Genomic DNA, 18,182 nt, shown 5'->3' on the forward strand with positions numbered 1-18,182 from the left:
AATTTTGACCTCACCGCATTAAAGTATTGTTTATTTTTTTAATTTAAGGGTTCAAAAATATTATATTCATTGACATTTAAGGAAAAAACAGGGGTCGAAAAATCTAATGTGCCCCCTTGATGGAACGATGCACGTATACAATTGAATGTAATTGGATGTTTGGGTTCCTTGAGCGTTTGGGTGTGACGAAATTTTAACAATCTAAAACGGATCCATCAACGTCATTTGTATATTATTTTCACCACAGATCATGTGTCTCAATTCATTTGGTTTGGGATACTTCTGCTTGGAGGTGGACAAGAATCAAGATTACATCTCAGTTGTGTTTGCATCAATTTCGATTAGATTTATTGATCAAAAGAAACAACTATTACTTTCCCAATCGAGGAAAAATGCGACAACGGTGCTTCTTAATCCTGCTTCTACCGGCAATTGTGACTGTCGAATCCTCCATCGACGGCAACTTTGACATCAAAAGATCAGATTTTCCTGATGGGTTCCTCTTAGGAACTGCCACTTCTGCGTATCAACTCATCATTTTCATTCTATTTCCTTCATTCAGTTCCTCCCCTATTCAAGAACTAGTCTTCAGAAGACTGTTAATAGTGATTTTCACGCTTTATTCAGATCGAAGCAGCATAAGATGGTAGCGATCCAAGTAACTGGGATCGTTTTTGCGGTATTGGAAGTATCAGCTTTAGTTTTTAGTTGTCACAGGACTTTCTTGCATCCTATTTCCAGTTTTTTTTTTTTTGTTATTTTTGCAATGTTCAAGTGTTTGACTATGTTTTCAGGTATTTACCAAAAAAGGGACAACGGTTTTATAGCTGACGATTATTACCATCGGTACATGGTAAGGTTTGCTAAGTCTCCTCTTTCTTGGGTTTGATAAGGCTTTTAAGCGGGAAGCAGAGTTCAACTAATTAATCTCAGGAAGACACTGAGACAATGCATTCTCTCGGGTTAAATCTTAACAATTCTCAATTTCTTGGAGCAGAGTTGTTCCTAGTATCAAGTATGTATATTGGACTTTGATTTGAAATTCCTGTCTTTGACATGATTAATTTTTTCTTGCTCTGATTTGGACATTCCGTCTGCTTATGTGTAGAAGGGAACTTTGGGGAGGTTAACCAAGCAGCTATAATCTTCAATAACAAAATCATAGATATATAACATCCTACTTAGAGGTAGTATGCAAATGAGTTCCATCAATTTTCGTTGTTTTAACCTCTGTAATTCAAGCTAATTGTTTGGTTCAGTCGATATAAGTTATGGTTCACTGCATGAATTTCAGCCTCTTGTGACTATTCACCACTTTGACTATCCTCAAGAACTTGAAAACAGATATGGGGGCCGGCTCAGTCCTTTAGTGCAGTATGTACAAATCGAGTTTGTTATAAGAAAATGCTAAGTTATTCTTATGAAGTGACACTCTTCAACCGAGCATATGCATGTATAATCTGGAGTTATCCGTGTAATCATCTTTTTATGTACTCCATAGCTGTACCATGTTAAGCATCTATCATGAGTTTATATTCGAATTTTATATGGTCTGCTTATATTGCGTTGTGTATTTGATTTAAATGGGAAGACTTCGTCTATTTTGCTAAAACATGTTTTAAGAATTTTGCCGACCGGTTAAATATTGGGCTAGAATTAACGAGCCAAACTTGTTTGTTGAAATGGCTTATGTGAGGGCAACATATCCCGCTGCTCGTGGTTCACTGTCATATGGCAACTGTGCCCAAGGAAATTCAGATGTTGAGTCTTTGACTACCGTGCACAGCAGTTCAACGTAAATAATGATTATCAAAATCCTGGAAAATAATGTTGGATTTTGAACTATAAATTCATGTCATTCTAAATTGCCCAAAGTCTTGATTTAGTTGGAAGTTGGTGGTATGATGGGCATCATTGTTAATGTTTTTATGTACATATCATTGACGGATGATACCGTATACAAAGAAGCTGCAAAGAGGGCCTTGGCTTTAATGTTGCCTGGTAAGTGTTGCAATCATCTCAAGTTGCCCAAAAACACAACCGTGAGGTTCAGTTACACCCATGAAGCTCCACAAAAGTTGAATATTTTACCTTTAGTTATTGTAGACATGAGTCTATATATGTTATGCATAAACAAAGTTTTTAGATGCCTATGTCGGGTTGCTTATAACACGAAATTATTTGAGCTCAACAAAATTGAGGTTAAGAACAAATGGTTCATATATCAGGATGGATATAAATGCAAGATCAGCGCCAAAACCCAAAAGGCTGGCATATTATATTGGTGGAGAGCCGGTTGCCTCTTCTCAGTTTACCACTTTTGCTAGGCTTTTGCTCGACGAGCGCACCGATATTGGGTTATACGCCCAAGTGAAGAATCCAAAGAAACTAGCAATGGAAGGATTTTACTGATTATAGAACCAATGTGAGAGTTACCGAATTTTTCTTCAGTTGATAGGGCGCTTTTACGAGATAGTATGACTTTATTGGGATAAACCATTATAGCACATTCTATGCAAAGGATTGTATCTATTCGAGTTGCATCTGCAACGATTTTAGCTGCACTAAAGGTAATGACCGGTTTACTTTTTTTCATTCATTGACATAAATCGTTGTTATAATATATTTTGTTGGAAAAAAATCGAGAAACATGTGATTTATTTATCATTCAGACAGGGATGATCAGATTTTTCGTTGTTCGAAAAGGTTAAAGAGAGATCACATAACAAGGCCATGTTTGTAACCGAGAATGGTATGTATGTTCATTTAGCTTTCTTTCTCTCCTTATTTTAGCCTCATTTTCGCTGCGAAATCACTTGATTTTTCAGTTAATTTTCTCTTTGGGTATCTTAAAGAGGTTGAAAGTTACTTCAATTCCAGGTTATTCTTCCCTGACAACGAAATTGAGTTACAAACATGACGTGAAACGAATAAACTATCACAAGTCATTCTTTTCTTATCTTGCTAAAGCTATAATGTATTTAATTACGTTTTTTTTTTCCTTTCAACTCATCCCTATGGTTTGTTGGTATACCACTCCTTTTCTGGTTTTAATTTTGGGTGCTAAAATCAGGTGCGTTTGCATGTATTCTTGACTTGATCATAAATTAATCGGCAGGAATGGGGCTGATGTGCGGGATATTTTATATGGACCTTGACGGATGATTTTGAGTGGGCAAATGGATACAACCCGAAATGTAACGATCATCCAACATTAAACAGAATCCCGTAACTATCTGCTGGTTGGTACAGAGATTTCTTGAGCAATACTTAAGACGTCGAATAAATTTAATATATTAAATATCGCGTGAAACGCTTAGATATTATGTGAGTTAAATTTAATAGAAATTCGAATCAATCGAATAAAATCATTGGCGAAGCAATAGTTGTCCATGAATCCTACCAACATATATGCATCAATTTAGGATGTACGTGATGAGAATGCATTGGAGTGGATCTTATTCGCACATTTTGTACACTGGTTTTCGCTGAACAAGTATTCGATGTAAAAGAGGAAAACAGCAAAACACACCCTTTATTTAAATCACGAGCTTTGACTATTCCATTCAACCCAATTGTTTTCACTTCCAACTCGGGGAATGCTGTTAACTCTGGTGTACAAATCAACCTTGAAATTAGCACCACAAATTACTCCTTCGCTATCCACCCTTGGCACTGGCCGTAGCTTGTTCATCGGATGTTCGAAGCTCATTAGTCCTCCTTCGCTATGAAATATACAACCTGCAATTTACTCCTAGTTATATATTATATACGCACCAATCAATCAATATACCGACTTAGTAATGGTGATTACCCGCTGGAAATGGAGCAAATGACTTAGCACAGCCTGCTTTGATCACCTCTAAATCATCAGAGATCACCACAGAGCCATCTGCTGCAATGCCCCAGTACAGCTTCACTCCACCATCAGAACCCTGGAAATTTTAAAACAATACTAATATTATTACTACATCTCCCCTTGAGCTTCGGGAAAAATAAAGAAATGATTCACGAATGGGAGCCGTTAGCATGAAGTTCTTACCAGTGCAGTGAAAACAGTTCCAATCTTGCTATCATACACAACGAAAGCGAAGCTTCCGTCCAGATCCTTGATAACCTGATCCGCCGGATACGGACCACGGTCTCGAAGTGTTCTGTATGCCTCAATCACCAGCATGGCTTCGTTTGCATTTCTTGATAATCCATACTGTTTTATTTGCGCGCACAAATTGTTCAAACTCCCCATGAAAACGCAGTACATATCATCGTACCCACAAAACAACCTGCAAAGAAAAAAACTCAAACTTCAAAGAAAATTCTCCACAAAACACCCAAAAACCTCGTGAAACAGATATTAGCTAGATACCTCTGGTTGTGGCCGATACTAGAATAATTATCTGTTCCAACGTAAGCAAGAACAGCAGCATCCCCGAAATTCATAGAGAAAGCGTTTGTGGGGTGTGCTGACAGGAATTCATGGAGGGTTTCTTCCGGGAGTTTGGGCTTTTTGGAGCACTTGTGGGATGCCGGACTGTTGAGTTCTTCGGGTGGATTCGAGAAGGCCTTGTGAAATATGGCTAACATCTTGAACTTTCTTCCTCTGCTTTCTGGCTCTCAGTTCACAACCGATACGGGTACATCTTAAATATCTTTTCTTTTCTTTTCTTTTTTTCTGGAAGATGTTATATTATATTATATTTATGCATTCAGTGCGTAGGGATGGGTACGAGTGAAGGTGTTGGATAAGGATATGATTTATCGTACTTCGGTATGTTTATCCGTTTGCATACTTTTCTGTTGGTCTCTTCTTTGATCTGTGACCTGTGGGTGTGCTTCTCTGTGGGCAGCGACGTCACCGCTAATTTTGTTTTTATTTTTTAAAAAGACAAATCTAAGTTATCGCAACAAAAAAAAGTTTAAAGAATAGTCAAATGTGTTTGTTATCCTGATTCTATTATACGTTTGTGTTGTTGGATTTGATTTTGAATAAAGTTATATCGATTTTTAATCGATGGATCTAAGATTTTGTCACAAACTTGAAATCTTTGCGTGTATTATAAATTATAAGCAAGTGATTTAAGATTTACGTTTACCAGCAAAACTATGTATATATATTATACTCACAGGCAAACATGTTTAGTAAAAGTAAATTCATTTTTTAAAAGTACGTTCATTTTTTATGCAAATATAGAAAATTACTCACAGATAAACATGTTTATTGAAAACTGTGAAATGAATGAATTGATGGTGCTATTGGTTGAGTTTATAATTTCGGAATATGTGAATTTCATTATATTGTGATCGAAAGTGAATTAAAGATGTATTTAGGTAAAGCTAGCTATATTGACTTTATTGTTAGTTAGTGAAGAACATATTTATATGGGCTAGCCAATCGAAGAATATTTTACCGGTTTAATGTTGGTCGATGGATGATGTATCCGACTTTTAGTTTGTGGATATGATCAGTGGATGATGTATCTTGTCCAGATTTATTGGATTTGGCTATGAATGATTGTTTAGGATTATTAATCGACTAAAATGTGAAATATTCTCAATAATGTTGTTTGTTTACAATTGACAACATTTGAATGACTGTGAATGTACTGGACGTTAACTCACTCTTTTATGGGATTTGTTTTTCAAGTACGGTTCAAAAGTAGGGGCGAGAAATGGCGTGAACTTGTAATAAAAGGAGCCAAATAGAGCCTTTTGTATTTTATGAGTCTGTAATTTTGGAAAAAATAATGTAGCAGTATATGTAAATTATCATATGGTAATTTTAGTTTTAAGAATTTTGATGTGGTTTCTAGATTTTGTTGGTATTTTGATGTTTTGATATTGATATATATCTCATTTGTCGGTTGAATTTTTACTTAAAAAAATGTGGCAATATTAAGGAAATTTAAAATAAACTCATTAAGCTATTTATTAATTATAGGATCAGACAAAAATTGAGTCCACTAGACCACGCTGCCTGGGTCCAGAAAGTATGTCCAATTAACAACAGTTATCAACTGAGGTATATGTTTCATTTGAACAACTTGATTTCAGTCCGGATATATGAGTTCACTATAGCTCGAAAATGAATAATTATACTGAATTTGTGTGAGTACGTGAGGAAAAGTACTGCACAAAATTTTGGTCGAAATCATCTCTTTAGCCTAAGATATTCATTTTAAAAGCCTGTATAATTATTATATTCCTAATGACTTCACTTTGATTTATAACATTTTATCATTTTCTTAAGAGGATATATCATATTGAAATATTACGCAACTATATCATATTTTAACTTGTTATGTTAAGTAAATTAAATTTAAGTTCTCACTAAGTCTTAAAAACTTAACGTATATTATATTTTCTATTATTATAAATATCAAATATTGAAGTACCTGAGCTTGAACCAAATAAAATAGGAAAATGAAAAATATTATAGTTGGATGTTGTGTGTTATCCTATCTAGTCCAAAATTTGTACCTTATTATATGGAAATTATGGATTGTCTTAATAGTATGTTTGTTTGTACACTATAGTTAAATAAATCGTACAAACGTTTTAATGTTAATTATACTAATATTGTTATTATGAATCGGGGGCCATAATTTTGATTTCCCTTTTCTATAGGAATTAAAATTAAAGTGTTAGTTCTCATTTTTAGTTTACTTTTTTACATTGAAACCAGGTAGGGATGTCCATGAACCTAGCCAATTGTAAGCTATTCGAAGCTTGATTCGATAAAAGTTAGTTCAAGCACATTTAATGAACCTCGTCAAGATAAAAGAATCAAGTTCAAATTTTACAATATTCGGGTTGTTAGCTCATGAACAAGTTTATTAGTAGACTCATGAGTCAACTTTCAGATGAAAAATTCGTTTAGACTCGATAAAAGCTCAAATAAGCTCATGAGTCATGAACATATTCGTTAAATAAAGCTCGAATTCGATTCAATTATAAACAAATCAAACTCATATACATTTTAAAAGTTCGACTCGATTCACCTAACATTGCCATATAACAATTTTAACGGTTCAGGGCTTGCCCGATAGCGGTATCCTAGTATTCGACTGTTGAGGACCTGAAAGGTGTCGACCCAAACTACAACACAAAACCAAAAGGACTTGGGATTTTTCTTTGGGCCTCCTGGAATATGTAAATCTCAAATCCGAATAAAAACCTGGGCTTTCTTACATATTTATATGATATGAGTTCGCAAATTTAATTATCATAAAAAGAAACTTTATCTGTTTTCATTACTTATATATACTTTTGAAATATATTATTATTCTAAAAAGCATAAATATTTTTTTTTTTAAATCCAAAATATGATATTTAAAAACAAATTAATTGTATAATTTTTTTGACATAATTGTGTAATAAAATACATTCATATTAATTAAAATAGAAAATACTCAACCCACATATCGCATCCGATTTTTATAAATAATTTGATATAATAATTTAGTTGACGAAAATTATAACCATTACAAATTAGGCTTTTCTTGCCTTAATGGCATAAAATAGCTAAGGATCTACTTTCGTGCCTCGCGACACATTTTTTTATAGTGGAGGATTTTTTTCAAACTCTTGTGATTGTTATGATACTAATTATATTTCATTTTCATTTTTAATAGCGAATTAATTATGATAAAAATGAATACAATTTTATAATTATATCATTTGACAATCATAATTAATTTAAATTTTCTAAAAACATTTAAAATATGATAAAATAATAAAAACAATAATCATATAAATAAAAATATATTATTTATTTTTATATATTATTCATTTTTTTTTTATCACGTATCACTTAACTCGATTCGTACGTAGATGGAAAGGTCTCAGATTCCAATTGAACCAAAGCAAAGACAAAAATTAATGTGAGACGGTTTCACTCGTATTTTGTGAGACATATCTTTTATTTGATCATCCATGAAAAATTATTATTTTTTATATGTAGTAAAAGCCAACATGGATATTAACAAAAGGTACGCATTCCCATGATCCTGTACGTGTACTGATCACCGCTTATGTACCTATCCGAACATTAATATTTATTTTATTTTATTTTATTGTTTTTTGCTTTTCCCAAAGGCTTGATTTCATTGTGTAAACAATAATTTATTCCTCTAAAAAAGCTGATATATTTTGTTTGAAGTGGGGAATGGATAAGCTAGCTCACGTCTCATTAAGATTTTATTTTTTTAATTTTTTTTTGTATTTTGATAGCACTTATCTGTCACATGTGAAAGGTCAGAATATATACATATTAATATCCCACCAACTCAATCAGCGGTGCTCCGATATCCCACGACATCTGCTGTCTATCTGTTTTTCCCTGATCCAGTATGGACAAATACATACTGGAAAGATTGGGATCTTTTTGTCCATAATTGTTTTATGTATTCAAATTTGCTTGATTTGATTGATTTATTCCATCAGATCTTTCATGCTGTGCATATATTTTTATTTTATATATGTTTTTCATCGAGATTAATCAAATGTGTTCGTGTATTTTTTAAATGAGTAGATCTCTTGTGAAACGATCTTATGAATCTTTAACGGGTCAATCATATTTATATTCACAATAAAAAATAATACTTTTAGCATAAAAAGTAATATTTTACAATATAAGACACATATAATATCTAGTTTCTAATAATGTTGTAGGTTCAGTTTTATGATTTTTTTGATTGAAACGCAAACAAAAATAAAATATTACCTCTTAATAAAACTAATAATTTGACTTTTGCTTCAAAATTGACTGTCCAACGCTCATCGAATCATTGTTATTTTATTGAAAAAATGTTTCTTTTTTAAAAGAAATTTATATCGAGACAACAAATTGCTTCGAATAAGCTGGAAACCGGAATAAACAAAAGAGAATGATACAAAATCAACAATTCCATACTTATGAAAAAAAAAACATATTGTTTTATTAGATGCAAAAAACGGAAAAAAGAAATTTCATCCATTCTCAATCGGGCTATTGGAAGAACACGTTACGTGTTACCAATTACAAATTAAAGATAAATGGAAGAATTGAAGTCTAGGCCATTTACGTTATTGATCGTCTAAACTGAATCTGCTTGTTTATATTTTACTGTATTGATAACGAATGACTATGACTTATTTGTTCAACAAAAAAAAGGAAGAAGAATAAGAATGAGATAAAATATAAAATAGGACAAGATTCATTTATGAGAGTACATAATCTGTATTATAATTTACCATTTCAAAACTTTGAGGAGAACTTGAAAAAATATTATTTTTTATGCTAAGAGTATTATTTTTATTATGAATATCGGTAGAGCTGACCCGTCTCACATATAAAGATTCGTGAGAGCGTCTTACTGGCAAGGTTCTAAAAAACGTGAAGCGTCCCGAAGCGCGGAAGTCGAACTCCAAGCTTTTCAAGCTTAAGCGAGATTAGCACATGCTTAAGAATGAAAAAGCGTTTTTTATCTTTAGTATAATTGTAATTATCTCAAACTAATAAATAGATAAAATAATATATAAATATGATAAATTTAAGTCTGATGTATTAATTATCATATTTATAAAAGCATAAAAATATCAAAATTACAATATTTATTTGTTGTTTGCAACTATACCACATTAAAAAAATGCTAAGCATGAGATAACTATAAAAAGACACAAATTTGTGTAAGACGGTCTTCGTATTTTGTGAGACATATATCTTATTTGAGTCATCCATGAAAAAAGTATTACTTTTTATGCTAAGAGTATTACTTTTTTATTGTGAATATCGATAGAACTGACCCGTCTCACAGATAAAGATTCGTGAGAACGTCTCACAAGAAACCTACTCATATAAATATACTAACATTTCATAATACCACTTGCGAGATACCAGATATGATACAAATTATAATTTTAAATCAATATATTATCCTTATTTTTTTTGAAAAAAAAAATTAGTGAAAATTTTGAATTTGCGTTTATCGTTGAAAAAAAAAATTAGTGAAAATTTTGAATTTGCGTTTATCGTTCTTTCCGTACTCGATTTTGTTAGTCGTTTACGACCATATATAATTAAACAAAAGCATTTGCGTGTCAATTTGACTTTATTCACGACAAGATGCAGCCATTCATAATAAATACACGCGCATACGTAACCGACTAGCCAATGTGCATTTAAAATCGCTAGCATGCCCCAACAGAAAATTATATAATTACATTATTACACTACAAGATACTGCTTATATTATGTAATAGGTATCCCTTGAGATTGGTGAGGCAAATCAACCTTACCGATATTCACAATAAAAAATAATACTCTTAGGTATAGTTTAATTTGATACATGGGATAAGAGAGGGATTGATAAATAATCCTCCTTATCTCACGTTCGGTACTTTTTTAGAAAGCTCATGATAATATCATGGGTCCGTGATAAATACTTTTATATATGGATAAAATATAAAAACACCACAAATGACTTAATTGCCCTCAATATATAAAAATCATAAAATCTATTGTTCTCACATTTCACTTGTAGGTAGAAATTAAAATCAAATAAATATTTTTATTTATTTTTATATATTATATAATATGATAATTATATAAATGAACTCGAGATAATTATATAAATGATTTGTATAAATCTCAATAAAATTATTAGTATCACTCGATTAACATAAAAAATTTATATTTGACTTGACTCACAAAATTAAGGGCTCAATTATCATATTATATAATATATAAAATTAGGTAAAAAAAATATGAACTCAAGCAACAACTTTGAAAGTATAAAATTTATTATGATAAGGTTAATTTTGTCATTACAATCTAATATATAAATTTAACCACTCTTATTAAAATAATATCAAATATTAAATATAATATCATATGTCTTATTTATCATTAACTTATCCTTATATTATATATCAAATGTTTATCCTATCATGTGTACCAAACTATGCCTTAGCATAAATAAAGTAATATTTTTTCATGGATTACCAAAATAAGAGATCCGTCTCACAAAATACGACCCGTGAGCTATCTCACACAAATTTTTGCCTATATTATGTCGTGAATGTATAAATTACAACATATGAGAAAAAATTATGTCATTATCATTATATTTATTTTGATTTCGAGATTTTCAAATATTGGTGGTACATATACATTCAAAATTTCTTGAAGTCATTCATCGAAAAAAGAAGATGTTGTTCTCGGCAGAGAACAATCCACAATGTCAAATGAAATTCGATTGAAACAAATTCAAAGTCGAGTGGTGTTTGCTCTGCTGAATGTGTTATCATAAAACCATAATAAGAAAATAACACTTATTTTATGTTGTTTATATACCATAACATTTGAGGTTACGTGAATTTATTTGATATATAAGTATGACCTCTTGACATAAGTCTGTCGATCGACATACGTTAAAATTCTAATGTTATTCGTGTTATTTATTTATGTCGTTATCACCTAAGTACACCATAATTTGTAAACAAAAAGTTAAAACGAAAAATAACACACACGATACACCCTATATCATATTGTGTTTCTTTGGCTAGCTACCATAACGACATTGTTTGGAGAGTGTATATTTGTTTTTATACGTCAAATCCATAATTTTGCTACATGTCTTTTGTGCAAGGACAAATATATACCATTGGATATCTATTAAGATAATGTAATGTCTTAAAGTTAACATCAAAATTTTCTATTTAATTCAACATAAAAATCATATGAGATTATCTCAGTAAATCAAATATATTATTTTTAAATCAACTAATATCATAAATACAAATTGATAAGATTGAAAGATCTTGATCTTAATTTAAAAACATAAAAGAAACATCTTCTTGGTCTCTCGGTTTCGACTTTCGAGGTAACGCCTTTAAAAAAACCTGTTACATGCGAACATTAGCTAAATCGAGATTATACGTAGTAAAATAATAAATACATGGAGTCCTGGTCAAAGTACATTAAAGTCCAGAGTTTAGTAAATTTCTAAATTGGAGGGAAGCGGATGCAAACAAAACTTCGGTAGTATAAAACTTGCGAGCGCATCTCTATCTTCCTTCCCTGCCTGCTTCCAACTACTCTCCCTGTGATATCAATACGCCGTGTCTGGAGTCCTGTTAAGCATTAAAACCTGCGAAGATATTCTCTGGTCTCCGAATTTGTTGGTCTTGCATGGCAGTTCGTTTGCTGGGCTATGAGGTGGCCGATCTCTGCCTTGGAAAGCCGCCGCTCCGATCCCTCTCCGCCGGCGCAACCGTCGCCGACGCACTCACCGTCTTAAAGACCTCGGGGGACAACTTCATAAGCGTCTGGAGTTGCGACCACCGCTCGAATAAGAGAAATCTGGAGTGCGTTTGTGTGGGGAAAGTGTGCATGGTGGATATAGTTTGCTATCTTTGTGAAGAAGATAATATGTGTTCGCCGGGTTTGGCATTGAAATCTCCGGTCTCTCTCTTGCTGTCAAAAGATCAGGGCTCGGTGAAACACGTGGAACCTTCTTCCAGGTAATTTATTCTCGTGTAATGATGACATCTTTCTTTGTGGAATGTTTGTTTCTTCACAATTTCCGTTCTTTAATTCCGAGGCTTTTTGGCTAAGGCTATGTGTGTGAGAGAGTTACCATAATTGACCCCTTTGTTTTATATACCGGAACAATGATAGCATGGGGGTGTTTTTGTGAATAGATCCACTTTCACCTAATGGGTTTTGCTGGTTTGGCTCAGTAGGTGGCCAAGATTGAAGTTTTAATGGAGAAAATAGCAGTCTTGATTCATTTGCTCTGTTTTTGTCACATATAACGATACTCTCCAAATTGATTAAAATTGATAGACGATCCGAGTATACTATCTTGGTAATGGAAATGTTTTTGCTATTATTTTTGCAGTTTACTTGAAACCATCGATCTGATCCTCCAAGGTGCCCAGAATCTTGTTGTCCCCATAAAGAGCAACACCACAACCTATTCATCAAAGAGAAAACAACTCCAAAAATCATCATCGTTATCAATCTGTCCAACAAGTCACAACGGCCAAGAATTTTGCTGGTTAACACAAGAAGATGTGATCCGGTTCATCCTTAGTTCAATTGGCCTACTTTCTCCCATTCCCACCCTCTCCATCGATACCCTCGGCATTATCAGCCACGAATTCTTGGCAGTAAACTACCATTCCCCTGCCTCATCGGTAAAGGGGGCCATTTCCCAATCCTTGCTCGAACAAACCTCGGTGGCAATACTCGGCGATGATCGGATCTTGATCGGTGAATTATCACCCTTCACCCTTACCAGTTGTGACGAAACTCTGGCGGCAGCCATTACAACTCTCTCGGCCGGTGAACTCATGGCATACATAGACTGTGGCGGCAAACCGGAGGAAATTCTGAGGGTTGTGCAGGCGAGATTGAAGGAAAGAAAACTCGAGGCCATGCTCGAAGAATTCATGACTGATTCGGATAGTGTTAATGCCTTCAGTTCTTCCTCCTCTGATGAGGATCTACCATCCCCCACCACGACATTGTCAAGGTCGGGCCGGTATAGCAGGTCTAGCAGCTATTCAGCCCGGATGGTGAGACGGGCTGAGGCCATCGTGTGCCATCCAGGAAGTTCTTTGGTCGCCGTGATGATCCAGGCCATCGCACATAGGGTGAATTACGTTTGGGTGATTGAAGATGACTCCAGCGTTGTTGGGATCGTGACATTCGCCAACATGTTGAACATCTTTCGCCATAATTTTGATTTTACACTATGATCAGATTATCTAAATTTAGTTTTATTTCCACCCCTAAACTATGGTAAGAAAGTAAAATGTGGGATTGAGGCTGATTGGTATTGGAGATGAAAAATAGGGAGGGAGCATATTGTGAATATGAGCCCATGATTTTCAGTTTTGTGAAGTGTGATTTGTTGAGTTGGACCTTAGTTCTACAGATTCTGAACCTGGATTAGGTTGAGAAGGTATTTATCTGTCTTTCCTGATATTTTAAGATGAACAGTGGGTCCTTTTACAACTTTTTGTCGCGGTGATGGAATAAATCATTGCTTCGACAGATTTGACCATCTTTGTGTTTGGTATTAATAAATGTTAGCTTTCGTTTGCTAAAAATCCTCTGCTTTTGTTAATAGAATTATTCATTACCAACACCAAATAATATTTTTATTAACATTCCTTTTGTCTTATAAAATTTATCAAATTCTATGTATATTAGTATTGAGCAGGCGTCCTCCAAAATACAATAACCCTACCTCAATTGATCAAATTCACAGATTCATCCCATCTTACAGTTCATTTTGCTAAATATTTGGATCCAAGAGATACCATTGTGTCCATTGACTACTCGCAGAGAATTGTGACTTTTACGCTCCGATCCGTAAAAACGTATATCTTCTACGCACTGATGATCGTTTATAAATAATTCCTCTCAGCATATTTCGAAATCTTCTTGCAATTTACGCTGCTCTTCATGTCATATTGCTGCACTTATTTTCGTTTCATATTTGAAAGCTAGTGTATATTTTTGTTTGCTATTTTCGAGAGTTTGTAGTGCTGCAATATCTCGATTTGGAGTCGTCGTATCTTGGGGACGATTGCCTGCAACGTATAGCACTTCATACGGGCAATTTCAGCTTGTGGAGAAAGGTATATCTTTGCCTCGACAACTATTTTGCATGTGTTCAGAAACGAGAGAAAGACTTACAACAACAATTACACGGTGTCATGATGGGAAAACATGTACGCCCACACACACAAATATAGATCTGTAAAACAAACTCTACAATCATCATCCAGTTCCTTCATGTGTACTGTTTCTTGCTTCGTCGGTAAAGATTTCAGTGGGTTCAAGGCAACCTCTGATGGTGTCATGCCCAAGCTCTGGTCTTTCATTATCTCCAAATCCTAAAGCCCGTCCTGGCTACTGATTACAACAGCGTGGTACATGTCATGACGTTGAAGCTAAATTAAAGAATGGGATATTACGAATTAAAAAATAGAACAAATGACATTTTACATACATTCATATGACCACAAGAAAAATGGGAATTCACATTCACGTGAGCACACACAACCAACTTGAACCACTGCTGTCATTAAAAAGCATGCTCATTTACTACATGTTGGCAACCACAAGAGTGAACCCCCAAGTTAGTCATTGATCAGTAAAATGTGATATCTTCCGCTCTTTATCTGCATCTGCATAGAACTTTGAATTAGCATCACACAAACAAAGTTACAGAAAGTTAAAGCAGACTTAGTAAATGGTCAATCCCGTTTCAAGATGGAGATGAGAAATAGAAGGAGAATGAAGTTCGAACTTGAACACGAAAATTTTCAAACATTTCTCTCATTTAAAATGAACGTTAAAGCCCAGATAGTTATCGAAAATCTAATCATGCTAGCTGAATCGAGCAGTTTTGTAAACATTCTAACTGAAGCTTTGTAATGACAGGTGTCCATAATAAAGCAAAAAAGCAAAGGAAAAAAATCCATTCTGTTTGTGCTTCCAATTTTTAAATCCAACCCTTGATAAAACATTAGCAACAAGCTGACTTCCTTTTTTTGGTTCTGGGTACTCTTTCTTCCTTTATGCTACTTTGCTTCCTTCATATTCGATTAAAAGATAACCTGGAAACAGTACGTTTAAAAAGCTAAGTTACAGTTGTACCTAGAAGCCTGCGGAACGTTTTGTTCTTTTTTGCCAACAGATGAATGTTAGTTCTCATATATCTGTACCTATGAACACAGTGGCAGTTTGGATACCATTCATGCTTCATAAAGAACCACTTGCTCGTTTATATACGTCTCTTTTTGGGGTATGCATAAATTTTTAAATTGTTGAACATTTTTAACCTTCTGTTATTACCTTTCACGAGTCTCGGACTTTAGTTTCTGTCATCAGATTTTCCGGACAGTGTTTGTGCAGCTACAGCACCTTTACCACTCTATGCTCTTGTTACTCAGGTATTCGGCATATCAAACAATCCTAGTAAAATTGAAAGTTGAGTATTTGTAACTGCATATTTTATTTTCTTAGATGGGAACAAACTACAAAGCAGCCTTGATTCCAAAAAGAATAAGAGAGACAATCCATGGACGGGGAAGAGAAGCTAGGAGAGTGGGGAAGGCATGGCCATTTCGCTGATCATTCCACTGTGCACACGGACACGAGCATAGTCGCATCCATCGAGGAAGATGATAACAACTTGCCCGATAGTCCTATATTTGCTCCCGAAAAAGCTGCAGAAATCGAGCTGCAACCTCATGCTGTTATTAGCATAGATTTGCCAGTTGCTGACCAGAGTTCCCATAAGATTGGTACTCCTTTCTTTCGGCCCTTCCCTTCGCTTCAGTTTCTTCCCCTTCTTCTTTAAGAAATTTGCGAGAAATGATACCAAGGTTTTCTTCAATGCCACGATAAGTAACGGATAGGAAAATTCAGAATCAAATACATAGCAGTATTCACATAGATGGATGAATAGCTCACGGTTTTGCATCTCTATTGTTAAATACTACCAGTAAGAGAAGCTTACTTAGATAGACAAGATAGATTGAAAAATATTTATATATTGATTTCAAGAAACCAATATTCTTTTATTCCAACATATAATTATATCAATTTATTTCGGAACCATACATGAAAATGTCTGTTATATCCAGTATTTCTTCTCCGTATAACCTTGTTGCTATACAGAGTTTACAGTTTAGTTCATTGACTTATTCTTGGAAACATCTTCTTGCATTTGGCCTTCTGACCCAGTCTCATTCTTACTATCTATTTCGGTTTTCTGTTCGAGCTCTCTGTCTTTGTCGGAATAATTGGGCTTAGGTGAGGCCTTCGAGTTAGTCCAATGTTGGGCTTTGGAGTTTGGGCTAGGTGGAGCCTGAGAGTTAGCCCAAAGTTGCGCAGCCACTTTCGGATGTCCATAACCAGGCGGGCACTCGACGGGGCAACAATTTGAAACTGGTGGGCAAGAAACGGGGCAACAAGTTGGAGGCGGTGGGCGGTAACAGCCACCCTGATAATTTCCACTATCACCACTACCACAGGCGTAGCCGCAACCACAGCCTCCGTTGCCCCCACAGTAGCCACCACCACCAAAATTCCCACACCCCTCATAGCCGCTGCCGCCGCCACCAAAATTTCCACACCCCCCACAACCTTCATTGCCTCCACAATTGCTACTGCCACCACCCCCACCTCGACCTCCACCTCCACCTCCAGAACAATGACTACCTTTGCCACCAGATTGCCACTTGGAGTCACCTAAGCTGGAAATACCTTCACTACTTTTGAATCCAGCACCGGTGCTCTGTGTAGCCGGGAAAGAACGTGGAAGGTTTGGCTTTTCAACATCTTTAGAATCAGTAAGTACCATACGAGCAGAGCAGAAGCTCAAGCATAACAAAACCAAGAATCCCACTTGTTGGAAACCCATAGCCGTTGCCATTTGAGAAATATCCTTAATTTTTCTGATCGATGATGTGAAAACATATGCAACTATCGAGCTTTATATAGTATTAGAAAACAAGCCATTTAGTTACCAAGCAGTAAGAAAATTCAGCGGTCTTTTGGGTGAGCACTCTTCATCCTCTTCCTACTTCTTGAAGCATTTAAAACTCGTGATCGTTGCATGGATACCGGAAACTATAAATATTTACTATAATAATTAATTAATCGCAGAGTTCTAGTTGTTTTCCCCATCTTTCCGATGTCATTCCGGTTTAAACGCAACGAAATGAAATTCTGCACCAAATTTATTTATTAGAGGTCAATGAATATAATTGTTTTGAAGTTTGAACTGATATATACCAGTGTAAATTATGTAATAATTAATTTAACGCGATAGAAGAACCTGAACTTCCCATCTATACTATATAACGAGTTATATAATAATATATCAATCTTTTATAATATAGTAACTTTCATTGTAATGGACGGACAAAGCTACACATTCTTTCATTCAATAAAAATGTTTATAAAACCTATTTTATTACATTAAAATAACTAATTAATTTGTTAAAAATCTTAAAAAAGAATTAATTATGTTAAAAAATCCATACACGTATAGGTCGCTAGTTATTAATTAAATTGACATGTATAATAAATAATCACTTTTGGACTAACCAAATGTAAAATTTTAAAAACAACATTGTTGAATAATCAACAATAATACCAACATTCATATTGATTT

At 34.3% G+C, this 18,182-nt stretch overlaps 2 protein-coding genes and 1 long non-coding RNA gene across 4 annotated transcripts; 2 read left to right on the forward strand and 1 right to left on the reverse strand.

Moving 5' to 3' along the window:
* Positions 1-874: 874 nt before the first annotated feature.
* On the forward strand, positions 875-2,804 carry LOC142518585 (uncharacterized). 2 transcript variants are annotated; one of them, XR_012813589.1, is made up of 3 exons: positions 875-1,015; positions 1,109-2,570; positions 2,673-2,804. It is a non-coding gene; the product is annotated as an uncharacterized LOC142518585 (long non-coding RNA). The 2 variants fall into 2 exon arrangements; XR_012813588.1 differs by having other exon boundaries at positions 887-1,008.
* A 629-nt stretch (positions 2,805-3,433) lies between these two features.
* On the reverse strand, positions 3,434-4,716 carry LOC142518584 (stem-specific protein TSJT1-like). The gene is made up of 4 exons (XM_075621378.1): positions 4,367-4,716; positions 4,043-4,283; positions 3,815-3,935; positions 3,434-3,741 (listed from the first exon to the last, which is right to left on the reverse strand). The coding sequence occupies exons 1-4, from the start codon at positions 4,582-4,584 to the stop codon at positions 3,545-3,547; spliced, it is 777 nt and encodes a 258-aa protein (XP_075477493.1). The 5' UTR covers positions 4,585-4,716; the 3' UTR covers positions 3,434-3,544.
* Positions 4,717-12,028: 7,312 nt separating this feature from the next.
* On the forward strand, positions 12,029-13,850 carry LOC142519387 (CBS domain-containing protein CBSX5-like). The gene is made up of 2 exons (XM_075622389.1): positions 12,029-12,501; positions 12,882-13,850. The coding sequence occupies exons 1-2, from the start codon at positions 12,170-12,172 to the stop codon at positions 13,741-13,743; spliced, it is 1,194 nt and encodes a 397-aa protein (XP_075478504.1). The 5' UTR covers positions 12,029-12,169; the 3' UTR covers positions 13,744-13,850.
* The last annotated feature ends 4,332 nt before the right edge of the window (positions 13,851-18,182 follow it).

Source organism: Primulina tabacum, chromosome 11 (assembly GCF_025594145.1).
Source record: "Primulina tabacum isolate GXHZ01 chromosome 11, ASM2559414v2, whole genome shotgun sequence".
NCBI lineage: Eukaryota > Viridiplantae > Streptophyta > Magnoliopsida > Lamiales > Gesneriaceae > Primulina > Primulina tabacum.